At 33.3% G+C, this 27,206-nt stretch overlaps 4 protein-coding genes across 6 annotated transcripts in view; all 4 read right to left on the bottom strand.

The window, feature by feature from the left end:
- LOC145317310 (2',3'-cyclic-nucleotide 3'-phosphodiesterase-like) overlaps positions 1–4,367 on the bottom strand; it is a 19,526-nt gene extending 15,159 nt beyond the window's left edge. For 2 of the 3 annotated variants that reach the window (XM_080158328.1, XM_080158330.1), the window contains exons 1-4: positions 4,293–4,367; positions 3,378–3,586; positions 3,203–3,264; positions 2,061–2,170 (exon numbers count right to left, since the gene is read on the bottom strand). In XM_080158328.1, the coding sequence (XP_080014454.1) occupies positions 2,061–2,170; positions 3,203–3,264; positions 3,378–3,586 (381 nt within the window). In that variant the 5' untranslated portion in view covers positions 4,293–4,367. The remainder of the gene's footprint in view (positions 1–2,060; positions 2,171–3,202; positions 3,265–3,377; positions 3,587–4,292) is intronic. The other variant, XM_080158329.1, reaches the window with a different exon arrangement.
- Positions 4,365–15,091, bottom strand: Alg9 (alpha-1,2-mannosyltransferase Alg9). Its single transcript, XM_080158327.1, has 12 exons — positions 14,922–15,091; positions 14,203–14,279; positions 13,779–13,895; positions 13,456–13,594; positions 12,390–12,603; positions 11,626–12,005; positions 11,054–11,215; positions 10,502–10,609; positions 9,222–9,316; positions 8,232–8,312; positions 5,716–5,834; positions 4,365–5,436 (listed from the first exon to the last, which is right to left on the bottom strand). Exons 1-12 carry the CDS (start codon positions 15,027–15,029, stop codon positions 5,201–5,203), a joined length of 1,836 nt encoding a protein of 611 aa, XP_080014453.1. The 5' UTR covers positions 15,030–15,091; the 3' UTR covers positions 4,365–5,200.
- LOC145317311 (putative GTP-binding protein 6) lies at positions 15,088–19,689 on the bottom strand. The gene is made up of 7 exons (XM_080158331.1): positions 19,491–19,689; positions 18,195–18,266; positions 17,582–17,784; positions 17,048–17,222; positions 16,642–16,917; positions 16,278–16,432; positions 15,088–15,558 (listed from the first exon to the last, which is right to left on the bottom strand). The coding sequence occupies exons 1-7, from the start codon at positions 19,680–19,682 to the stop codon at positions 15,096–15,098; spliced, it is 1,536 nt and encodes a 511-aa protein (XP_080014457.1). The 5' UTR covers positions 19,683–19,689; the 3' UTR covers positions 15,088–15,095.
- Positions 19,658–27,206, bottom strand: LOC145315475 (testis-expressed protein 10 homolog). The gene is made up of 6 exons (XM_080155458.1): positions 27,202–27,206; positions 27,043–27,106; positions 26,567–26,746; positions 21,081–22,129; positions 20,447–20,622; positions 19,658–19,827 (listed from the first exon to the last, which is right to left on the bottom strand). Exons 1-6 carry the CDS (start codon positions 27,204–27,206, stop codon positions 19,739–19,741), a joined length of 1,563 nt encoding a protein of 520 aa, XP_080011584.1. The 3' UTR covers positions 19,658–19,738.

Below are 27,206 nucleotides of genomic sequence, written 5' to 3'. Positions count from 1 at the left end.
TTCAGATAAAATAACATTTTTTAAGGGATTTATGCATTAATTATAATGAAAAACAGTTTAAGGTAGATTTTATTGATTTTTCTAAATAAGAAATAATTGAAAAAAAGAAATTCTATCCCTATCACTTTAGAGGACAGCTGCCGACCCCCAGTCTTATGGATGAAGCTAAATACATGTAAAAAATATAAATTTGCCTGAAAAGTATACAAAAATGTTTTTTGATGTGTTAAAAAAATCCATTTTAAAATCTTGATTTTGAGGATGATGGCCTTTAAGATGCTCTTACTGGTGGTGATGGTGAGCTAAATGTTATCAAAGTGCATGCCCTTGAAGAAAACTTATATATTGAACTATGGTCCAATTTTTGTAGTCATAGCAGCCTCCAGCCAAGCAATATTAAAAAAGAAAAAAAATTGCAATTTTAATTACTAAAATTCATAAAGTAAATAATGTAGTTTTTAGATAATGGTTATATTTCATGTCGAGAGGCTCCACTGGAGGCTGCTATGACTACAAAAAATGGTACATAGGTTAATAGACAAGTTGTTGTAATGGTCATGTACTTAGATAACATTTAGCTCACCTTCACCACCAGCAAGAGCATCTTAAAGGCCATCGTCCTCAAAATCAAGATTTTAAAATGGATTTTTTTAACACATCAAAAATCATTTTTGTATACTTTTCAGGGTAATTTTTATCTTTAACATGTATTTAGCTTCATCCATAAGACTGGGGGGCAGCAGCTGTTCTCTAAAGTGATAAGGATAGAATTTCTTTTTTTCAATTATTTCTTATTTAGAAAAATCATTAAAATCTACCTTAAACTGTTTTTCATTATAATTAATGCATAAATCCCTTAAGATATTGCTATTTTATCAGAATCATTTTTTGAAATTGGAGAAAAGTGCAAAACAAACGTTTTTTCATTGATTTTCTTTTGATTTGCATAATGACGTGGATCGGTAAAAAATAAAAAAACATAGATTTTGATTGAAATATAAGCATTTTACTTTAAAAAGAATCTTTTTCTTTTATCATACGTGTTGCTTTAACAAATAGAAACAATGTACTGTAAAGCTGTACACTTATGGACTACCGTAGACAAAATATCCAGGAAAATGTAGATTGCATAATGAAGTGGTTCGGGGTTTAGGACAGATGAAAAAGTGCCAATAAGTCATATGCTGTCTATAAAATGATCATAATATCAATATAAATCGAAATTTTCATTATTGGGTAACAATGTTTTACCACTAATCCTGTTCTATAAAGTAGTAGGAGGTTTTTATTTGTCTGAAGCTTAAGATTTCAATTACTACTAAACCGATTGAGTTTTCTATTTTAGATATGCTTCACATAGGTCCAATGATGGTTTTAGTCTAAGAGGGGGGGAAGTTTTGACACATTTGCGTAAACAGTGAGTATTGGCTTTATCTTTGGACTGAGAGGATAGGTAATTAGGGATAAAATCATTCTTATATGATAAATTTTCCTAAGTGTTAAGATTTTTTTGATATGCCTCAAGGTTTAGAAGCTGCAGGCCTTCAGGTTCAGGAGCTGCAGGCCTCTGGGTGGTCTCTGGACAGGTAAAAATCAAAACCAAAAATTAAAAATATTTTTTTTGAAAAGTTAGAGGTCATTTTATACAACAAAATATGCATATTTTAAACGTTATTTACATATTTGAAGAAAAAAGATGCATACTTTGTTTAATAAGTTGACCTCTATCTCTTCAAAAAAAATTATTTTTATTTTTACCTGTCCAGAGACCGACTGGAGGCCTGCAGCTCCTGAACCTTGAGGCCTATCCAAAAAATCTTAAAACATGGGAAAATTCATCATATAAGAAAGATTTTTTCTTTTATAACCTATCCTTTCAGTACTAAGATAAAGCCCATACTCATTGTTTACGCAAATGTGTCATAACTTCTCCCCCTCTTATTTACATATTCAAGTCTTGGGATAGTTTTAAGCTATATAATCTCAGCTCCTTAAAATACAGAACACTTGGATGAAAGATCGTAGCAGATAGTGAATAAAACAATCCTTGTTATATTTACCTTTTCTTCAGTGGTGATAGTTTGAGTAGAGGCAGTTTGACTGGGTATACAGGTTTGGTTCTCTGCATCCTGGTAGTCGATGTAGGGAGGGTCAATTTCTGTGGCTACATCTACATTAGAATAGGGGACTTTTCATTATTAATGAATAATAATTTATTTTGCATTAAATATCTTGTAATGTAAGTATCCAGTACAAATCATACAAAGCTTCTTAAAAATAAGTCTTTGAATTATAAATCCACAGCTAAAAGAAATAAAAACTTAATTTTAATTTTTTTGATGAAGTTCATATGTAGCGGTATTTTAGCGATCAAAAAAAGGCTATAGGCTACCCAATACTAGTTCTAGGAAACTGTATGTGGATAAAAGGTGATACTAATAAAATGCACGTGACATAATGAACCTTGGATTACGGTGTAATTGGGTAAACCTCACCCCTCGGGAGGGAAAAATGTTATCTACGCACTTAATCCAAACACTTTTCATGAAAAGTCCCCTTTTGTATTCTGTTTGTTTGGTACTTTACAATGTCTATGCATATTAACAAATATTAATCACTTCAAATATTTTGTTTAATGGTCAATTGTTATGAAGGACTTAATAGTTTGTATTGAGAATCAAATAATTTCACTTTATCAGCATTTAAATGCATTCAATGACGATAATAAACTTAAACTCTTTACTCTTTTTAGTATTTTTAAGAGCAATACTTTTCTGTATACCTATTTGTCTGAAAGTATGTCCGTCGTTACGTTAGTACATCAGCAACAGTAACAGTTGGATTTTTAACATTTTTGGATAGGAAAAAATATCTTCTTATAAAACTTCAGTATTCAGTATGATTTGATATTTTCTAGAAAATTTTTAATTGCATGTAAATTGTACGTATATTATTTATTGCATTATAAGCTTTGATTTAATGTATGTTGTCGTTCTTGTCTAGATAAACAATTCTTATCTTCATACTATTTAAAAACGTTTCCTACACATTTAACAAGAACAAAGATGACAACATCCATAAGTAGTAAAGCAAAAATATCCTAGATGGACAACCGGACAAAGTGAATTACAGGACGAATATTCAGTGATCATAAAAAAAATGAAAACAATAAAACTTTAAGTGAAAACGAAAAAAAAATTACCTAATCTAATGAGTTTTGATTGCGGTCTTGGTGAACTCCCCTCCTCACTACGCCTTCGTTTTCTAAATTGGAATGCATATAGGCAGTTGTCCAGGGATAATAAAACAAACTAAAAAATATTAAATTGATTCTTTTTTTGTTGGCCCTAAGAAGCCGATAATAGAACAAGAAGAACCTGGATGTTGTACTGAATATAGCAACACAGCACCTGGTGAACATAGAACAATAGGAGAAGAAACTAATACCTGGATGTTGTACTGAATATGGCAGCACAGCACCTGGTGAACATAGAACAAGATCCAGCATCCTGTTCATCCCTGGTAGAGGTATCTCTGGCATCCAAGTGTTCATAGGAACTGGAGGGTCCAGCGATACCTGGCCCATCTAAATTTTGAAAAAAAATATTTCGTCTTCAACAAAACATTTAGTGCATTTAAATATTGTCTTAACTTATCAAAAAAAGAAAGGTAGTCTGTAAGTTAAGATCTTGCTAATGATTGCCCATATGATCAGTTAAGGCAAGCTTTATATAGGTTCAGGACAAGTTTTCGGCCATTTCTACTCTTTCAAATGTAGGATGCTCCTTGCTGAAGGATTCGCAGCAGCCGCTAGTTATCAAAACAATTCATAGTTTCTTTTGTTTATACAAGCAAACTGCCGCTCCCGCCAAATTGTTTTTTTGCCTTTTCTCACTAAATTAGATAATTTTGAATCATTTTAGACAAACTTTTTCCCTTAACTTTCACTCACTCATATACTCAATTTAACAATATTTTGGGGACATGTTTTAGATATTAAGAACAGAAACATCTCAAGCGTCAAGGGCAAATAAAAGGCAAACTTTTTCAGAAAATAATAAGCTTGTCTTAAAAGATTCCAAATGGTCTAATTTGGCGAGAAAAAGTAAAAAATCGGTGGGATGTAACTAGTGGTTTTGGCGGTAGCGGCGATATCGCAGCTGTTTCTTCACAGTAACATATTGTACCCCATTTGAGCGACTGCCATGTCAAATTAGAAAATGCATTAACCTCTACGGACAAAAAGATAAAAAAGGCGCCAAATATACCTATTAAATTCTGTTTATACTTACGTTCACTTGAACTATTTCGACTAAAATTTAACCCCATCTTTGGTTTTTTTTTATCTTAAAACATTATAAACATCTGAAATTATTAATATTCATCAAATAAATAATTTACATTACATAAAGAACAAATAAGTTTTTATTACAATTTTTATTAAATGCCTCAAATAATTCAAACAAATAATGTATAACTACATTTTAAATGTAAAAGTTCTATCTTCAAAGAACGATGTCTGTCTTTCCGTCTGTCAGTTTAAGATTTCGCTAACTGCTACGCCGATTAGGTTGTGCTTTTCAGGAAATATAACTTCTAGTCCTGTGGTGGTTTAAGCTATTTATCGGGGTTGGGGAGTCTTTCTTTCATAGACAAAAATAATTTTATAAAAAAGAAATACATTATTACAAACAATTTGCTTTTCTAAAACAAATATTCAAATGTATAAATGCATTAAAAATTCATGTTTAAATACAAAAATGAATCATTAAAAATGAATTAATTATTGCAACATGATTATGAAATTGTTTTACGTGTATTGCCCATGGTGAAATGTAGGTGCGTGTATGTATTGTTAATCAGGGACAAGGGACCAGGATTCTATTAAACAACTCGAAGTGAAATATTCCTTCAAGCTCACTTCCTTTAATATCAACTTATATTTCGTAGCATTAAATAACCAGTTTTACCCTTAAGTTTACCAAATGCAAACACCATACAACTACCTCACTGATTCTTTATCGACCCCCTAAGTTGGCAGAAAATTTTGTTTTCAGAAATTGAGAGAAAATACTTTGTGTTCTGTTCTTAGCACGAGATAAGTTGTAGAGTAGCTTCGCTATCAAACCATTTACTTAATTATAAAAAACATTACTAAGTACAACTTTACAATTATTTAACAATAAGAACTAATCTTAAATTATAACTTTCCTTTACTTTTTGTTCTATGTGAGGAATAGCTTGTATTTTTCTTCAACAAAAGATATCTATTATATTTACAATATTTAGAATCTAAGAACGGAACATAGAAGGCCCGGAAAAATGGGTGGGACGCCCTGGGGTCTATGAAAGGATGTTCTGATATTATTTTCCATCCAGGTAGCTGGACGTAGCTAGGCTGCCGGCTGGAGACAACATCTGGATCATCAAGGTCAACTAAAAAATAAAATAAAATTTCTATTAGCAGGTTGTCTGTATGTAAGCCCTGTTTATTAAGATATCTCAAATTCTGGATTGACTACTTCTAGAATTTACACGAAGGGTGTAACTTCATAATGTTTTCATAGAATAAAAAATATCAATCTTTAATAAGATACCAAAAATAAAGTTAAGAATATTTAATGTAAGTATAAACAAATAACTAAACTGATTGGCGGAATATCAGACAGACAGATATAAATTATAGAATATAAGTAATACCTAATAATAATTTACCTATATAATGACAGTTCTGTAGATCAATATATCTGGTTGGTTCTTCAAGATTTTGATCATTGAAATCTTTATGGTATAAAGCTGTTGGCATCGTACTGTTGGTCATGGCAGAATAATACCTAAATTTAAGAAATACAAGGATGACAACATCCATAAAAGCGAAGCACTGAAATGGTAGGACAAACAGACATTAACACTTGTATAGTGTCAGAACTGAATAATCAGAATATAAATGTATAAGATTCGAAGCAAAATTGTAAGTAAATTTGTTGAAAAACTGCTTGATACAGGATAATGTTTATGGACATACTTTCATTTTTAGGACTTGATTATAGAGTTGCTTCGCTTATAATATTGTACTTTGTTGTACCAGGAATCAGTATACCAAAAATCAGATCAAACGGATAATTAGATCACAAAGATTTGTTGTTAAAAAATTAAAAAAATCAACATATTTAAAATGGACGTACGGACATTCTGGTAATGATTATAGAGTTGCTACGATTTCTAAATCGTACCTAACTACTACAGGAATCATCATGCAAAGTTTGAAATCGATAGGACAATTCTAACATGCCTAAATTAACGAATAAAAGCTATCTATCTCGGACGTACGGACGGACGGACCGACCCTAATTATAGAAAAGCTTCGCTTTTAAAAATATATATTTTCTCATTTTAATTAATACCAGGGAAGGATGGAACATTGGACTGATAATTATACTGGAACCACTTACTAGTTCATTTACAAAGGGAGGAGTAAGTTGCGCTAACAATCCATAAAGGTTGTGAGTTTTAAGTTAAAAACAGAAGTAAAACGATAAATAGGTATTTATGTTAACTTAAAAAAAAAATATTTTTTGTCTATAGTTCTTTTCAACGTTCACATATCATAATGTGTTTTATTCATTTTAGACTTTCAGACCAACAGACACAACTAGACCAGGTGAGACCTTGTCTAACTTTCGCAATAAGAAATACACATTTCTAGTGAATATTATCATTCTACTACTATTTTTAAGCCTTAAAACTCACACCTTTACGGATTTTTAGCGCAACCTACTCCTCCCTGTTTAGGCATTATAAATACATCTTGATTTGTTGGTTAAAACTAGCATTATCCAAACTTTTCAACAATTTAATTTTAAGGGGAAATTTTGTGTATCGTCATTGGGGATTTATCTCCATTGTTATATATCCCGTAAGATCCGTATAGAAAGATTACGTAAACTATTTGAATTTCTGTAGAAATATTTAACATATTCTGGTTGACAATTTAATAACCTTCACATGTTTATTCAAATTACTCAAAATCATAAACAACAAGGATGACAACATCCATAAGTAGCGAAGCACAAAAAAATGTATAAGAATATAAAGATTAGTTGTCAAAATCATGTATATTAGGAAATCACGAAACCTTTTCAGCATTTGTTTTTAATTTCTTAATATTTATATTTCAGTACTATGACTAACAGACTGTCGGTCAAAGTAAATTACATACTGGCTTAACACAACGGGAAATCTAATTTTGATATTTTTAACTACAAAAATTTTTAAAATCGGGCTATAAACACCAAAGTTATGAAGAAAAATGTAAAAATACAAACATAGCCTAAAACTTGCTTAAAGGCAGTCTGACCGTCATAGTTGTTTTTTTGAAACGACAAGAAATTTAATTTTGATATTATAACTGAAAAAATTTTGGAAATCGGACCATAAACACCAAAGATATGGAGAAAATTGTGAAAAGTACAAAAATAGCCTAAAACCTGCTAGAAAGTGGTCCTATCGCTATTTATTTTTTATAGTTAATTGTGCTCCTTTATAATAGGAATGTTGTCAAAAAAAATTCAGCCTTTTATCTTTTATAGGAGCCGAGAAAATCACGTTTCCTCCAAACTAAGACATTCGGACATACGGACAGACGGACATTTCAAATTATAGAGTAGCTTCGCTACTAATAAAAATATATTTGCACCTAGAATTTTATAACTCTTAAAATATGTCAAGTCTTTATAATTACAAAATTACAATGTAACTGCTTATGTAAGGAAAGATGCTACTTTATAGCTAACTTTGTCCGTTCGTCTGTCTGTCCTGTCGAATATGAGGATAACGTAATTTATCGGCTACTATTACAAATAGAAAGCTGTAATAAGCAGACCGACTCTATAATTAAATTTACTTTGTCTGTCCGTCCTTCAGTCCATAATGCTAGTAGGGAAATGTGATTTTCTCTGCTGCTTTTTAAGATAATTAGATAGCTGACTTTTTTCTTCTAGGATACCCTTAGCATAAAGTATTTAAATCGCTTGGTCCGTCGGTCAAGCTACAAAATAAATAAAATATTCCTTATAAAGGTTTCGTCATTTTCTACTATGTTTGTCTTTCTTAGCTCTCCTATCTTTTTATGATCACTGAACATCTGCTATATAACTTATATGGAATGTCCATTAATCCATCCATGTTGTCATCCTTGTTTTTTATATTTACCCTCAAAAGTTAGGACTTACTTTGGTAGCTGTCCCCTGAAGTCAGATTGTAAGAATCCAAGCTTGTAGGAAGTGTCGGGTAGCAAGAATGATGACGGAAACCTTAAAAAAACATCTTTACAAAATCTTAAAAAAGAGGGGAGGTTACTTTTTAACTTATTTCAGAATAAGGAGGTTGGAGTCGTTTGCTGTCTTTACCTTTATATTTTTACATTAGGATAGATTATGATACATTGATTTAGCTTGTTGGAGCTTACAAGATAAGGTGTATGTGTGTAGCCAAAGTTTCTTAGTGTTTGGACATTAGTAGTCATGGAGTAGGACGAGACACTTTTGTATACAAGCCACCAGGGCCAGCTCAAGCTCCACGCTAAAGTACTTAACCCGCTGTATAATGGGAGCTACTGTTTATTACCTCTCCGTCACCGAGTATGCAGGTGTCCCAAATTAAGTTACCAGCAGAATGAATGATGCTCTCCGCAGAGGAGCTAGGGTTAATGGTTGCACTGATTTTAAGTACGTCGTGACTATTGAGTAACCAAACTTACTCAATAATAATAATCCCCTTCTTACACAACCAGGGGAAGTTGCGTGATTATCATTGCGAAGAGAAATTCGAGTCAACACATGGAGAATTGAACTCGAACTCACACCACCGTAGCTCAGTGTGTTACCACTGAAACTACTACGCCCTTTTATTACAAATTGATCTCCATTGTTTGTTAGAGGATATTAACCACCCCCCTTCAACAAGTTTAACTATTTTGGCATAAAAAGCATCAGAGATTAAAAGTATCACTTTTTGGAACACAAAAGAAGATGAGCAAAAATTGAGTTTCAGCACTGAGAGATGGCATTATTGCTGCCTTAAGGTGGAATTGTGGAGAAACGGCGCCAAAAATCTTAAATAATACCAGGAATAACATGGCAGGGTTGGGAGAAAAATAAGAGAAGTACAATGCTCGATAGGGACTTTGAGGGAAAGCTCCATGCGTTATTAAAATAGGTTACCTGTACCACTCCTTGCCAACACAGATGTTGGTTGTCCTGTCTGTATGGTCTAATTGTGTCACCTCCAACCATGTATTCATACTTCCTTGGTAATGCTGAAAAAAAAGATGCATTAATGTTTTTTATCAGAAATTTTAGAAGCGCCATTATTCATTTTCCTTCAAGTTTCACCTGAGTAATGAAAAACCCTAAAAGACTAGGTAATCAATGATTTTATAACAAAGCTTTTTTTTCAGGGAGGGAGGAGACATTGAGCTGTTTATTATACTAGTCCCTAGTTTTAGAATAATAATTTCTTATTCATTGGCTTAACAACTTTGGGGACTTTTATTGGAATTTGATTGGTTGGTTCACAAAGTTGAGTGTCCAAATGTTTCAACCAATTGTAATTTACATAAGGGTAATTTTTTGTATCATCATTGGGGATGTACATCAAATTATCAGTCATTGTCTTATCCCTTTAAATCCGAGGCTTCTATGCATTTGGGATATAAACATCGTCAATAGATCCACTTAAATTAATCCCCTGCTCAAACTATTTCATGAATTATGAAATATTTCTAAATTTTACATTAAGCTCTTTGATTTTTTTTAATCAAACACAACAAAGCTTTAAAATAAGGAAAAAAGAACTTTAATATTTTTAATGAATAATGTTTAAGAATGCAAACTATTCCGGAAACTATCCTTTTACAACTTTCAAACAACAATATTTGCAACTAATATTTTTAAATTTCCTGTAATTATGAGCATAATATTGAATCTCAACTTAATAAACTTTTACTTTGCGCATTAAAGGCATAGTACAATACAGGGATATAGGGAATATGGGTTGGCAATTTATCCGCCAAAAGGCCTTGAACCCATATTTATCCAGAAAATTTAAGGAAAATAATAATTGACAAAGAGTCCTAAGAAGAAAAAAAACATTTATTTGAAAATTAGATGACCGGAAAAGTTGAATTATTACTAGTACCCAAAGTCCAAGATAGCCAATGCAAATTAATTTTAGATCCATTGTCTCATCCCTATATCCCTGGTACAAGGGGAGGATTGATTAATAATGATAACTCGTAATTAATTTTTAAAGGACTCTTTGAGAGCAAGATATTTAGAAGTCCTATAGATTTCAAACCTTACAAAAAGATTCCTGTAACAATATATTATATGATATAATTCTGTAAGCGTATCAGTTTACATTGGTCTGATTGTCTAATGTGTTAAGTGTTAACCTTCGCTCTTACAGATGTAGTCATTCTTGTTACATAATAAATGTTTACCTGATAAACCGCAACAATTCTTGAAGCAGACAATAAACCAAATGTAGTGAGAACAATGGCTACAAACCAGAATGTACTTCCGCAGTAATCTTTTAACTTTGTGGACACCTAAATATTATATGATTGAAATTTTGTAACAAACATATAATACCTAATGGATGTAGAATATACGTGGATATTATGATAGAGAAAAAATTGTCGGAAATTAAGGTTGCTTATTTATTGGCCAGTTCGTTCATCCAGTAGCAGGGGAGGGGATGAAGTAATGCAAGTGGGATCGTAGTAGTGTAGTAGTGTAAGGGGGATCGTTATTTTATTCAGCTACAAGTTTCAATTTATAATCTGGTGTATGATCCAAGTAATAATAAATTCTTTCAAAAATTATATTTTTCATGTTTACTAAAAGTTGAGTTAGGCAAGGATATGAGAAACTCCACAGGGATTGGAGCTCCACGCAAGGACTAGAAACACATTTTTAAAGGCAAAAACAAGGGAGGTTGGGATTATTTATGTGTTCAACTCATCGGTTGAGGGATCAAAATATCGAACTACCTGTTTTGAGCTGAAGACTTTGATGAGAAGATGAATAAGCCGCTGGACCGTGTCCAGGAGCAGTGCAGCCGCCAGCAGGATCAGCGGATAGATGGGGAACAGGAACCTTTCCTCTTTGTGGGGCTGCAGCCAGAATACTATCAGCCAGAGGTACAGTCCAAGCTAAAAATGGTAATTTTAGGTAACACAGCTTAGAATTAGATTAATGTTTGCTTAATACAAACCGTTTCTGAACCTTAAGGGAATTAGTTATTTATCACATCGGATTAATTTCGTCATATTTCTTATTTAATTTTCTATATTACGATGAATAGCTTTTTAACTTGGCTTTTAACAAGTTTTAAATCATCGGAAATTAATAGTATCCGGAGCCATACTTTAAAACCCTATCTAGAAGTATAAAAATTACCTATAAAACTCAAAGGAAACTACCTATCATTTTTTTTATATACAAATCTTCCCTGAAAATCATGTGCATAGAAACACTAAGCCATTTTTTAGATAAAATTAAGTTAAATATCCCATTACGTTAGTGTATTCTACACAGTATTTAATTCTAAAAGTTTCCTTACCTGGGAAATAAAAAATGGAATCCTGGTCCCAGAAGCTGGAACACACCTCTCCCCCAGGACAAGACTAGTCAAATATATCACAGGTACAGAGATCAGGGCCGCCGGAAACATTATGTTAAAATTCAACACTCCATTGAACAGATAATAGGTCCATGGCTCTGTGCCGTACAGGTCAGGGCCGTGGCTGGTAAACACATTGTACAGAACAATGTTCAAAGTTGGCAACACCGGTTTTCCATAATAGAATGAATCACAGCTGACCATGGGTACAAGGATGACCAGGGCAGACAGACAAGACCAGCTGATAAACAGCTTCGTACGGCCGCGGTAAAGAATATCCAGGGCAATGGGAGCGGCCAAGATACAAGTAAACGGCCAACCTGAAAATGTAGATGTTTATTTCTATATTACATTTTCAAAAATTATTTTAGGAAGTCATTTTAAAGGTAGACTGCATAAAGGCCCAATAGACGATAAATTTAAGTACCCACAAAAAAGATAAACAAAATTACCCTTTCTGTAGATAAAAATTAATGATGGAAAAGTTTGGACACTGCTAGTTTGAATGATAATGTTCCCAGCCTCATGGCTATATTATTTTCGAAAAAATGTACAAAAAATTAGTATGCGAACAAAAATACTTTAGTTTCCAAAATAATACTGTCTTTGTAAGTAAAGTAAGAGAAAATAAAATATCATAGTCCATTCAACTACAGAAAACACGTTAGAAGAATAGAGTAGTATTGCAATGACAAAGTACTTACTTAGCAAAGCAGACAAGGCAGATGCAAAGATGGCTAGCTTATAGCTTCTATTGAACCAGGCTCCGTAGGCCAGGCAGGTCAGGTACATGGAGGTGGTGGAGGGCAGGAAGGCTATGCTCGCGCTGAACATTCCAGCACTTAGGGTCAACAGCGCGTAGGTCAACCTTCCAACGTTTACTCCGAATTCTTCAACAACGCCCCGATAAAAATAGGTCTAAAATAATAATAACATCTTTATCAAAATTTAGTTTGTATTTGTTCCCCAAGATGTTGGTAATATAAAGGGTGAGCAAAAAAAATGCGTACCTTTATAAAATTCAAATTGCACGGCTTGTGTTAATGGTAGAAAAATGTTATGCATATCGTTAGAACCGCTTTGAACTCAATTTTTTGGAAATATAAGAACGATTCCTCTGCTACGTGTAGTTACGGAGCCACGTGTTAAAATGTCCCAACTGATGTAAAACTTGACTTGCGAGTAAATTTTAAAATATAACTAAAAATTAGAGAAGATATTTTGCAAAAAGAGATGCCTACATTCTTTAATTTCAAATTGCGCAGCTTGTGTTAATAGTAGAAAAATGTTACGCATACCGTTAGAACCGCTATGAACTGTATTTTTTGGAAATATAAGAACGGTTCCTGTGCTACGCATAGTTTAGGAGCCAGATGGTAAAATGTCTCAAAATGTACTCGCAAGTCAAGTTTTAAGTCAGTTGGGACATTTTAACACATAGCTCCTGCACTATGCGTAGCACAGGAATCGTTTTTATATTACCTAAAAATAGACTTCATAGCGGTTCTAACGATATGCATAACATTTTTCTACTATTAACACAAGCCGCGCAATTTTAATTTTAAAAAGGTACGCATTTTTTTTGCTCATCTAGTCATTAAAAGAAGAAAAATCAAATAACACAATGGCTAGGTAGGTATCTGAGAAAAGATATTTAGTTTTAAGATTTCAGCGATAACTAAATTTAAGGGCAAAATTTTAATATGGTCAGGACTAGTTCACTCAAGCAATTGCAAATTAGCTATCTGACTCTTTAATCAAAATACCAACCTCACAAGATGAGCAGACACAAGCTAGAAGAAACCTTGTGAAGTAAAAAACTTGAACAGGATTCGGGGAAAAGACTTTTGTATAAATCCATCCCGGCACGGCGTGCACCATCAGGTACAGATAGGACCGCAGCGCATACCTGGAAACAAGTTGTGGTGGGTTATTTATCTTTATTCGGCTAGTGAGGGTTAAAAATATTTTGGCGGGAAACCACGATAATTTTCTTTTTACATATTAACGCATTCTTAACATTCTAAACACAAAACACATTATTACAATCACAAATGTTTTAAAGCACATCATTTGAAAAATGGAATACTTACTTCGGATCATATTCCCACGTTTGCATGCCTTGTCCATAGATAAGGTGATGCGTAGGTTCCCAGTAGTTGTACGTCTCATCACAATCTGATATACCTGACCAAACAGCTGATCCTATCCTATTATAAAAATAAATATTGATAATATGATATTCCTAGTAGTTGTACGTCTCATCACAATCTGATGTACATGACCAAACAGCTGATCCAATCCTATTATAAATATAGATATATTATAGTGTTTTAACAGGGTAACTTTGAAGATAGCTAGCTGCCAGACGGCTGGCAGCACAGTTCTTGTCCGCAAATCTTAATATAAAATTAATATTTATAATTTTTTAATATCAATTTTAAGCCGATTGGCTCGGTATTGTAGGTAGATTTTTTTATCGTAACTCTAAAAAATGTTTATCCCTGGTTTATTTACCTGATGGAAAGGATAAGCTTCCAAGCTGTAAATGCTGAAGGACTCCAACCTGAAGCTTGCTTCTCTTCAAGGGGTTTCTAAAATGAATGCTGTCATCATTATCTCAAGGTACCACATGATATATTTAAAACTTGGTCTGTAACCGCGCATGTTTATGGCACCGCTGGTATAGGCCCCGCAGAGTTAGGGGCAGGGGTGTATATTATGCACAAGATTTATTTTTTTTCCCCTACTACAATTTTTTTTATTCCCCCCCCCCCCCCTAGTTTTTTCTCACCAAGTAGGGGGGAAAATGGAAAAATATTTAAAGAACTCTATATTTTATTTATTTTATCCCTCCTACCACACATTTCTTTAGTTTTTTTTTCACCAAGGAGGGAGGGGGGGGGGGAATGGAAAAAATGTTTTCAGTTTCTAAATTTTTACATTTTTTTTCCCTCCAACCACTTATTTTTTATTTTTTTCCCCCTCTCCTGAGCAGGGGATCACATGTAGAATATAATTATACACCCCTGGTTAGGGGCTCCAACAAGACAAAACTAAGGCAAAAATAACTCTCATAATCAATAATTTATTTAAAAATAGGGGATTTCTATGATCGTTTGTCACTTTGAGGGAAAGCATAAAAAACGATAAGGTAAATATATTTGTTTTAAACAAGATAAATTTTTAAAGTAAAATTATCAAAATTCCTAGCAATTTTAAGAAGTCTAACAAACCTTTTCTTTCATTTCATTAGTTTCTTGGTTGAGGCTGTTCTGTGCTTTCATATCTCGTTTAAAATCTCTAAAACCCCGCTGAACATTTCGATTTTTTGGTCCCCCCATAATTATTCTATATCAAAATATCTCAGGAAACTTTTTTATTGTTTACATTTTTTATAGATCTGAAATTTATTTTATGAATGTATTATAAAATTTTCCCTTCATTTCTTTACTCCAAATGACTGTTAATAATGAATAATTAGGATCCTCTTGAAAGGCCTCCATGTTGACCAGAGTGACCTGAGAGGTCAGCCACTGCATCATATCACTACCTGTACCAACTTTTAATATTTCCTTCTCCAGATCTCTAGCTGTCATTAGTCTTTCTTTAACATCGGCTCTGAGGTAATCAAGACCAACATTCATTGTGGCTGATATAGGAAGAATCCCCTCAGATTTAGCCGACTTTATTACTTCAATATCAGTTCTATCAATCTTGTTTCCGACCGTCAAACAATTTTGGTCATTAAGCACAAATTTTAACTTTTTAAATGTGGATAGAACTTCTAGGTTTTGAATGACTATGTTTGGATGGGAAAGGTCGCGAACATGCAGGATAAGGTCTGCTTGAAGAGCATCTTCTAATGTTGCACTGAAAAAGTATTATTTGTTAAGAGGGGTTAACTTATTCAATAATTTTCAAAGGTGGTAATTTTTAACAAGAAACAGGGGTGTATATTCTGCACAAGATTTTTTTTTTCCCCGGCTACAAATTTCTTTATTTTTTTCCCCCCCTAGTTTTTTCTCACCAAGTAGGGGGGGAAATGGAAAAATATTTAAAGAACTCTATATTTTATTTATTTTAACCCTCCTACCACACATTCTTTTATTTTTTTTACCAAGGAGGGGGGGGGGGGGGGAAATGGAAAAAATGTTTTCAGTTTTCTTAATTTTTACATTTTTTTTCCCTCCAACCACTAATTTTTTATTCCCCCCCCCCCCTGAGCCGGGGATCCCATGTAGAATATACACCCCTGACAAGAAATGATAATTTTATACATTCCACAAAAAAAACAAGCTAAGTAAACTTATCTATTTTAATACAAAATAAAAATATTATAGGTATTTAGATGATAAAATCTCGTTATCATGGCATAACATTCTAAGAGCACAGAACCTTCCTTCCATTATTTTGAAATAAATTGGTAAAAAAAGGGGAGGGGGGTAAGTTTTTTGTTTGTTTATTGCTGTAGCCCGCAGGCCCGCAGGGTTAGGACACGACTGGAGAATTCACTGCTTGCTACACATTTTGAGAAAAAGCACCATCGTACCTAATACACACATTCCTTCAAAAGCAATGTATTAATTTACCTAAATGACGCAATCAATCTGGTAGGAATATCACTAATAAATCCAACAGTATCAATGAACAGACACTCCAAGTTATCTTGCAGCACCCCTTTATGGCAGGTGACATCCAGTGTGGCAAATAGTTTGTCCTCCGGCTCCAGCGACTGCTCGCCTGTAAAGTGTTTAATCCTAATATAAAACAAGCAGGATGTCTCTTCGTGTGTGTGTGTCTGTCTGTTTGAATCTCGCTAAATCGGTAGCGGCATAGTTCTCCTTTGCAGTGATGCTACTTAAAATAATTACCTAATATTCGCTTCAAAACAAAACCTTTTGAAATTAATTTAGGAATCTACTTTGTGTAGTTGAACATCAAACACTTTCCTGTGAGAGCTTTAATAAGCGAAGTTTTTCCACAATTAGTGTAGCCAACGACTGCAACAGTTGGAATCTTGCTACGTGACTTAGACTCCCGCAACTTCTGCCGTTGCTCCCCAATTTTACCAATCTTTTTCTTCATCTTGGATTCAAGAATTTTGAGAACATAATTCTGCACTTCAAATTTAGTTTCTCCAATATTTCCTTTGGAATGTTTAATTTTTTGTTCTTGGTGATGCTCGGTTTGAAGTCGATGTTTTATGTATGGTAATTCTGCTAGGGCAACCTAAAAGTGAAAAATTAAATAGGTAGGTATTAAATCAATTACATATCTATCAAGTCCCTTTGAAGTTACGTTTGAATCTATATTGCTCTTATTTTTGGTGTTTTACTATATTCAATTCCATATTCCATACCTGAAGTTTAGATTCCATTGTCCTGGCATGCTGGTAGAAAATCTGCAGGACCAGACCATATTTATCAATGACAGGTACAGACAGCTTGGCCTCCAGAGCCAGGCGCTGGCTGTACGTTAATACATACAGGCTGATAAATACACAGGAGATTCTTTGGTCTCTGTTGATTATATCTGAGTATTTCAATATTCTTTTCATTAGGTACCTAGTAATTTCTTAGGTTGTATTCCATCCCTATTCATGTGAACACTGTACATTCAATGCTAATTCAACCTTTCAGTGGTTCCCAGGGATAGGAAAATAGAATACATTTTAATCTACCAGCTAAATTATCATAAACGCCATTACTTCCTTGATACGCATATCGAAATTATTGGATAAAAATTTTGGTGATTGTTATATTGTCTGGTTAATTAAATCCTATTTAATTGTAATATAAAAAAACTTTAAGCTAACCAATGGCAAAAATTGTATTAAAAGTTTGGGGTAAGAATTTCCATATCTATAGATGAAAAAAGAATACATCAAATTCCTTGAATTTCCTCCATTTTACCGGAGCCAAAGAGTTCTCCTGCAAAGAAAGAGTTGAGGCCGACAATCATACTATCCACTATTTTCCAGTCCATGGTTCTGCACAGGGCAATGGACTCGTCCAACATGAGTTGGGGATCTGTTAAAATTTCATTTGTTCGGATTTTGCTTTTATACTTTCGCACAAACGGCTGTATGACAAGAACCTGTAAAAATTAAGAATAATTTCGTGTATAAAGAATGTTTCAGATTAGTCTTATAGGATTTTTGGGTATTTGAAAACATGACATCATTTTTTTCTACTTGGTACCTAACCAAATGATTTCCGTTGATAATAAAATAAAAAATTATAGAATTTTTTTCTGGTTAGTTGGCTCTGTAAGGTTAGAGGCCAACGAAACGTACTGATGACTCTTTTATTTTTATCGGAAAATTTTCACAACACAATACGATACTTGATTTTTCATTATGGTTCGGAACTGATTCTGATCCAGATCTGATAGAACTTAAAATCTTAAAGCCAAAGATTTAAAAATTTGACAAATGTAAAACGCAACTATGACGAATTTCTTGAACAAGTAAAATTCGAACTTTTATTATTTGTTGAAATACCTACCTGTGGTTGAGCATGTGAAACATGAACATAGTTGTTCCGCAGATAAAAATATTCTTCCGCTTCTCCACCACTAATTACAGGCAATTAAAGAATAAGGAATAAAAATAGTAATCTTCAGCCCATGGTGTAATAAATAGAAACATGTTTGTTTATCTCGTAGGGGCGGGATTCTCCATCGATTTTAAGTAGGTAATCATCCAGGGGTGTATAGTATATTCTACATGGGATAAAAAATAAGTGGTTGGAGGGAAAAAAAATGTAAAAATTAAGAAAACTGAAAACATTTTTTCCATTTCCCCCCCTCCTTGGTGAAAAAAACTTTTAAAAATGTGTGGTAGGAGGGATAAAATAAATAAAATATGGAGTTCTTTAAATATTTTTCCATTTTCCCCCTACTTGGTGAGAAAAAACTAGGGGGGGAAGAAAAATAAAAAAATTTTGTAGCAGGGGAAAAAAATAAATTTTGTGCAGAATATACACCCCTGTAATCATCTATAGAAGCCAGAGCATCATCCGCTTGATATGGCCCTATGGGATGCGATACTCTAACTCTAAGGTTAAGTAATATCCAACTAACTCTTTGTTTGCAAGACCTAACTGTGCATGCATGGTAATGAGTTGGTAATAGTAGGCATTTCCACTATTAGGGTCACGTGCCAAACAAAGCAGCAGCAGGTACTATTTTAAACATCTCTTCTGGTATAATAACACAGGTTAACAAGTTTGTTTAGTTTACATGAAGACATACGCATTTCCAAAACGTAACAAGCTATTTGTCCATACATTTAAAGAAGAACAACCTTCATAAGAAACAAGGGTGTATATTCTGCACAAGATTCATTTTTTCCCATGCTGCAATTTTTAAAAAAATTTTCCCCTCCTAGTTTTTCCAGCAAGGAAGGAGAAAAAAGGGAAAACTATTTTCAGACATCTTTATTTTATTCCTATTATACCCCCTCTCACATATTCTTTAAGTTTTTTTTCACCAAGATGGGAAGAAAAATGAAAAAAAAATGTTTTCAGTGTTAAGTTTTTATGTTAATTTTCTCTTCATTTTTACATTCCCCCCCCCCCCCCCCCACCACATATTTTTATTTTTTTTACCCCCCCCCCCTTAGAAGGGTCAAATTTGCAAAATATACACCCCTGTAAAAAAAACTTAATTTAGGACACCTGCCATATGCTTAAGCTTACCCTCGTGTCTATGCAAAAGTTTCTCACTCTACAATGACGACTTAGGTTTTAATACTGAGAAATTGTTAAAAATTAATCTGATGCCTAAAATCTTTAATCCCTGGAATCATCTTCCAAAATTTCAGCAATAGAAATATTTTGATCAACATTCGTATTTTGTTGGCGCCATGAACTTGTAGAAAAACAAAATTTCAAACATTTTTTGTTCCATAATTTATGTTGCTGGATAACATTTCTCGTCAATGATCTATAAACATTGTTAATAAGCATTCTGAAAAAAAATAATAAATTCATGAACAAAATTAATGAAGATATTTTATTCTAAAAAATACATAAACTTGTTTTTATGTTTAACACATTTGAATAACAGCATTTTGTTGTATAAAAGACATAAGGCGGACAGATTTGTCATCTTTTTCTTCCAGGCTCTTCAACCAATCTAAAAATTTATATTTCCAGTAGAATGTTTTTTAGAGAATCAAAGCTACTTTATAATTAACTTTGTCTGTCCGTTCGTCAGTCCGTAACGCAATAGGGGAAATGTGATATTCTTGGCTCGTATTGACTTGTGGTACAAACAGGAAGTGTTAAAGCTTTTCCACCAATAATATTAATATTAAAAAAGGATTAATTCTGTCCATCTTTTATTGTCTTATCCCTTAAGATTTCTGGTGAGATGGGAATATATTTCTTTTATTAACATACAGGGGTGTATATTCAACATGGAATCCCCTGCTGAGGGGGGGGGGGGGGGAATAAAAAATAAGTGCTTGGAGGGGAAAAAAATGTAAAAATTAAGAAAACTGAAAACATTTTTTCCATTACCCCCCCCCCCTCCTTGGTGAAAAAAACTAAAAAAATGTGTGGTAGGAGGGATAAAATATAGAGTTCTTTGGATATTTTTCCATTTTCCTCCCTACTTGGTGAGAAAAAACTAGGGGGGGGGGGGGGGGGGGGGGATGGAATAAAAAATTTTGTAGCCGGGGGAAAAAATAAATCTTGTGCAGAATACCTATACACCCCTGTTAACATACCTCTGAACTTAAATACAATTCTACCTTGAACAGCTTGTTGATTACGATCAAAAGACTGGACAAACGTTGGATTTCTTTGTTTTGCTAGGTTCAGCATAATTTGCATCACAATATGGGACTCGAACTTGGTCTTCGTGGTCGTTAAAACTTGGGGTAGTGTGTCTACCCACTCATCCAGACTAGTATAACTTTCTGCAAGCCTAAATATATTTAAGTTGTATTCTGTTTAATCCTATGATATAAGTAGTAAGGTTTTTAACCCAGTATAAGGTTTTATTTGTTTATCATTAAGTCTTAAAGTGCTTTAGGCTATATTTCTGCTATCCCCCCCCCCCCCTTTATAACTATGGGCGCAGCTGCTAGTCCATAATAAAGGGGGACTCTATCTATGGCAAGATCCCGTAAACATAGTGTAAAGCACATTTAGTAACTTAAAAATTCTAGACAGCTATAACATCTTATAAAGATCCTATGCATAAGATAAATTTTTTCTCCGGCTGCCAAAAAGTTTTAATTTCCTCCCCCCCTCCCCCACCGTCCTAAAAGGGGGAAGATTAAACATGATGAGGAGAAAAAGTGGAAAAATAAATGAAGTAGCTTAGATATGTGCTGGTAGAAGTTGCGATTTAATAACTATCATAAAAAAATGACTTCGAACCTGCCAAGTATACTAAAACACAGTATCCACTCTTTACTGCCAATAGTGTAAATGTGACTCTTCTCAATCAACAGCTTTCCAATCTCAACCTTCTTTGCTTTGTCAATATGTTCGTGTTCAAGCATTTCTTTATAAACAACCAAATCGTTGGGTCCTTCATTTTTTAATGTCTGCGTAAGAATGCTGATAATTTTGTCCACTATTTCTGTAGTTATGACCGGTGACAATCTTAGAATAATTGAGCAAAGCTGTAAATTTTCTTTGTTGCACCTTCCATTGGCAGAACTGTAGGGGAGATGCGAGAATAATTTTGCAGTCAATTCTTTAAAGTATGTTTCTCTGATGAAGATTTGAATGTCAGAATTCCTGGATGTTTCTGAATACCTGACAAGGTTGTTAAGTATTCCAGTAATGCTGGTCAACAAAGAATGGACATCTTTGGGTAGAAAACTGCGACGGGTTCCAACATGTTCACCGCTTGTGGCCTCTATCCAGGAATCTATAACCAAGGGTAGGATCTTTTTGATTATATCTATAATAGGATCCTGGGTAGATTTCTGCAGAAGATCTAGTTTGGCCATATGTATTATTTCTCCTGAGGGTATTAAGGAAATATTCATATTTTCTTTAAATTCCATAGTTGATACTTCTTCGCCATTGTCTTGTTCTTGTTTCTTTGATTTTTTACAGACACAAGTCAGTATTTTATTGACGCGACTCAACACGTTAATTCTCCATTCCAGGGCGCTGATGTTATCCGCCACTTTGTTCGTTACTCCAGAACTTCTGCCGCCGCCGCCGCTCTTAGGGGCACTCTTGGGAGTGCTCTTAGCCTTGGCATTTGCAGTTTGATCATCCGATGCAATCTGGCGGATACAGTCGGGAAGGATGCGGCCATAATTGGCGGCTATGTAGTCTGGTGCAGATAGTGTTAGAGTGTCGACGAGCGGCAGCGCGTCCCGCTGAATTTGTGGCTGGATGTTTGTCAAAAAGCTGGACAGATGGGCGGTTAATAATGGGTACTGCGGCTCTAATAACACACTATCAACCTAAAAAGGATTTGAACTAAAAAACAACACAAGAAAAACATGGATTGACAAATGAACAAAGTGAATCAATGAAATGTTTCAATGGTTTTAAGAGAGAGGAAGAAATAGAAAGAGAAACATGAAGATAACAATAGATATCTGCAAATCCTTATAAGGATGTTTGTCTGTCTGTGTGTACCGAAGGATCTCGCTAACCGCTAAACCGATCGGGTTCTCCTTAACAGGGTAGATTCTCATATGTCCTGGGAAGGTTTTTAACTATTTTGGGGGAGGGTACTACCACCCTCCTAAATGAAATGACAAAAAAATTGAAAATTTTCTTAAAATCTGGGAGACTTCAGCGTCAAATAAGGTGGTATCGTACATAAAAAATTAACTTTAACAAACAAAAACATTTAAAGTGCCACTAGAGGCCTCTAGGGGCGTAGCCGCTAGTTAATAAAAAAATTTAAGCGGCTAAAAAAACTGCGTTAAAGCAATCGGACTGCTATAGAAGATGTTAAATAGACAAGAAAAATCAGAGTTCTAGCTTCAATAGCAGTGAATAAATCTCATATCCCTAAAAGCCATACGGACTGACAGACAAATTGAATTATAGAGAAGTTTCGCTATAAAAATAGGTAGATAAAAATAGAATTTTTGGATCTACTGCACACGCTTGATTTTTTATTAAATGAATAAGTTAGGGTACAATGTTTGGCACTTTCGATATAAGTAAATGATAATAAAAAACCCATAGAATGCGATAATAACTTCAGAAAAATCGAAGAAAATAGTTTTAATACTTAATTAACGTTTTTAAGTTTTTCTTCAAAAAGTTTAGATAAGATGCCTTTAAAAGTCGTCTATGATTTTGTCAGGGATAAAAATGTAACTTTAAAATAAGAATTACAACATATTTTTTCAATTAGTACAAAGTAGAATTTTGAAAATTTTATTGATCAGTATATTTTTTAAAATGTGAAGTAGAAACCTGAATATTTTATCATGAAAATTGTGTTATGATTTGATTGCAGGGGCGTCCAAGCTTTTTATTTTGGGGGGGGTAAAATTTTTTTAAGGGGGGGGTAATTTGGTTTTGGGGGGGGTAAAATGGCGCGCGAAGCGCGCCGCAAATTTTTTTTACCCCCCCCAAAATTTTTACCCCGGGGGTAAAATTTGCTTGGGGGGGGTAATTACCCCCCCTGAAATCTGTTGGCAGGGGTAAAATTTGTTTACCCCCCCCAAAATTTACCCCCGGGGTAAAATTTTTGGGGGGGGTAATTTAAATTTTATAAAAAATTTAGTATTAAAAATGCGCGCGAAGCGCGCAAAAATTTCTTTTTGTTAGAGATTTTCTATTTTGGGGGGAGTATTTACCCCCCCAAAATGGTTTGGGGGGGGTAAATACCCCCCTCAAAATCGTTGGGGGTGCCTACGGCACCCCCAAGGTAGGGGTAATTTTTTTTGGGGGGGGGTATTGTTCACAAAATTTTGGGGGTGCCTACGGCACCCCCAAAATCGTTTGGGGGTGCCAAATGGCCCATTACCCCCCCCCTTGGACGCCTATGTTTGATTGTCTGCTATATTACAAGAAAAAAGATACTGACAGTACTTGTTGGTTCTTTAAAAATAATTAGGTAGATTACTTTCAGAACCCCTCTTTTTGCAACGTTATTTCAATAGAACAGAGCCGTAGTCTTAGTGTACTCAATATCTAGACAGCCAACCATTGTTTTAGAATTGTTCAATTTTTTTAACTTCTGATAAAAACAGAATTAATGGTATTTTTGTAAATATTATACCTCCAAGAAATGGCTATACTTCCCAATCATATGTTGTGTGATATTTAAGAGGAATTATTTTGATATAATGTCATTAAAATATTTGTTAAAAAAAGTGCTATTCTAGCTTATACTTTACATTTTAATGTGTATGATAATTCAAATAAAAGATAATGAAGATTTATATTATATTTAATTGTTATAATTATAAAGAAAAACCTGGAAACAGTAAAAAACTGACTTTATTTTATTGACGTAGGGAAAATTTTGTCAAATATTTGAATAAAAAAACAATATGAAACAAAATAAATTATTTTTAATATAGTCACAAAAAGGCTTAATGAGTTTAGGAAATATTTCATTTACTAATCATGTCATTTAAACTCTATTCCACAGAATACAGTGTAAAAAGATGTTCTCGTTTTAATTTTAAGTAATTTGAAATGCCTTTTAATACCTTTTAATGATTTATTTTTTGAAACATCTTTTTATAAAATGTTATTGATTTTTGAAGTTATATGTTAAAATGTTTTTAAATTTTGTTAACATTTTGTTTTAAATGTAGAAAATTGGTAATTCTAAACATTCAAAAAATGATTTTATTAAATTTTCATCACTTAAATTGCATGTTTGATGAAATTTTCAACTGATAATTCAAGAAAAATCGTTTAAGTTTTATTATATTTTACTTTGAAATGTTAAAAAAATATAATTATTGTCAAAAATGTGGAAGTTATACTTTCCTCAAAAAAAGACCTAAAACATGCAAATTAACACGCGTAATGAGATTTTTTTTCTTTCAGGTTTAATTTTAAGTAATTATTGATATTTTTTGTAAAAAGGATTTTATATAAAAAGTTTTAAAACTCGAGTTATGTAGTGGTTCTAAAAAAGGTTGCGAATTTATGCAATTTTCTTGCAAAAAAAATTTTCTAGGATTTTAAAAATAGCAAAGGGTGTTATTAGACGTACTTACAGATACAATTGCAAAGTCATTTTGGCCAAACACTAAAATAAAGTTTTGACATCTGAGGGTCCAACCGTGTGCAGTTTATGGTAAAATATTGCAGGTAACGAATGCTTCCTGGTTCCTGGCAATATTACAAGATTCCTGGATCCAGCAGCACGGAAAGTCCCCTAAATCCTAGGTTCCTGTTAGCTGGCAATCTGCAAATTTTCCAAGTTACCAGCAATGACAGAAGATTACTGGCTTACAGGAGTTTTTACCCCATACCCTTTTTCACAATTTCTTCAGGGGTAAACAGCAATAACTAATAAGGGACAGAGATTTCAATTATTTTATGTGCATTCCTAATAGAGGTGGGGGAAGGATTTAGGATCTTTACCTTTAAATTTAACTGTTTCTATCTTAAAATCAACTTTCGCGCCAAAATTTGGGCGCGCTTATTTATTTTTATAATACATTGAAAAGTGGGGAGATATAGTAATTAAAATCATATTGGTGAACTGATTTTTTTTCTAAGTGAGGCTCTGAATTTCCACAGTAAAACCAACAAACTTGAACACCTGAGAATTACAAAACTTAAAACCTATTGATTTAAAAAAGACAGTATGAAAAAAATTGTTTATGTATAAACTTTTTGAAAATTACGTAAAATAATATAGGTTTAATATCAGTATAAGGGCGACAGGGCGTTCTTGGACTGTTTTTTTTTATATTTTTATTATTGTACTCCGAGCCATTTTCTTGATGAACCAACCAATAGTAAATTTCTAATCATACTGTTTATAAGTAACAGAATTCTGCAATATTTATACTAACTCCACCTGTAACAAAAATTATATTTGTTTAAATTATTGATTCATAATATTATTTCTACACAAGAAGACGACATTATGAGTTACGCTGCAATCCCACACCAGCTGTACCATGCTTTATAATCAGCTGATCTTTGTTTACAATTGATTACTGTTAATTGTTATCTGACCTCTAATGTGAACACTGTTAGCTAAATTGCAGTACATTTCTATAAAAAATTGTGATGAATATTTTACTTTGTGATCTTAATGCTTTAAAGGATTGTATAATATTTAACAATAACTGACTTATTATATTTTCAGACACCTTAAAGCATTCTTTTAGAACAAAGTTAATTTTCAAATTGTTAGCTATACTTAATGTTTGTCATAACCTAACTAAATTAACATATAAAACGTATCTAAATAATCTAAATCGTGGTCTCTTTAATATTCATTCAAAAGGTAATATTTTCATCCTTTTATACCACCTCCCCTTTCCCTTCAATTCCTGGTGTGCATGTATACATCGTGCCCATTTGTATGGAATTTTTGGTGTCCAACCTTTAAACTGTGGGGTAAGTTTAATAAAAGGGAAATGGAAATTAAAAAGGTAAATATTGCTTTTTAACAGGAATATTTCAAACATGCAAGTGGCCAGGAATATGCATGAATTGCCAGCAACTAGGAAAGTTAAACATTGGTAGCTCCAGAAATATTTCTTGTTATGCTAGATCCTGGAATCTTCTAATATTGCCAGGAAACAGGAAGCATTCGTTACCAGCAATATTTTACCATGAACTGCAGTAGATCCGAATTTTTAAAAATATCTTATCAAGGAACAATACCTTTAAATGAAAAAGAAATAATATATTAATTTAAAAACAGTTCTAAGTTAATTAAAGCAAGTACCGACCTTTGTAAGAACAGACTGAAGTATAGATAGAGCATGTTTTCTTATTCTTTGTTCAATATCCCCACACAGTGGAATTATTCTGGATATTAACAAGCTCAAGTTCTGATGTACTAACTCTACAGCATAGTCTCCTAAATACAATATTTCTTGTTCTTTGTTCAATATCCAGGTGTGTATATTCTGCACAAGATTTATTTTTTTTCCCCTGCTACAAAATTTTTTATTTTTTTTCCCCCCTAGATTTTTCTTAAAAAGAAGGGGGGGAAATAGAAAAATATTTAAATATTTTATTTATTTTATCCCTCCTACCACACATTTTTTTAGTTTTTTTAACAAAGGAGGGGGGCGAAATGGAAAAAATGTTTTCAGTTTTCTTAATTTTTACATTTTTTTTCCCTCCAACCACTTATTTTTTATTCCCCCCCCCCCCTCCCCTGAGCCGGGGATCCCATACACCCCTGTCAATATCCCCACACAGTGGAATTATTCTGGATATTAACAAGCTCAAGTTCTGATGTACTAACTCTACAGCATAGTCTCCTAAATACAATATTTCTTATTCTTTGTTCAATATCCCCACACAGTGGAATTATTCTGGATATTAGCAAGCTCAAGTTCTGATGTACTAACTCTACAGCAT

The sequence above is a fragment of the Acartia tonsa genome, chromosome 4, assembly GCF_053477335.1.
Source record: "Acartia tonsa isolate MP-2025a chromosome 4, ASM5347733v1, whole genome shotgun sequence".
NCBI lineage: Eukaryota > Metazoa > Arthropoda > Copepoda > Calanoida > Acartiidae > Acartia > Acartia tonsa.
This window is presented reverse-complemented; position numbering and strand designations above follow the sequence as displayed.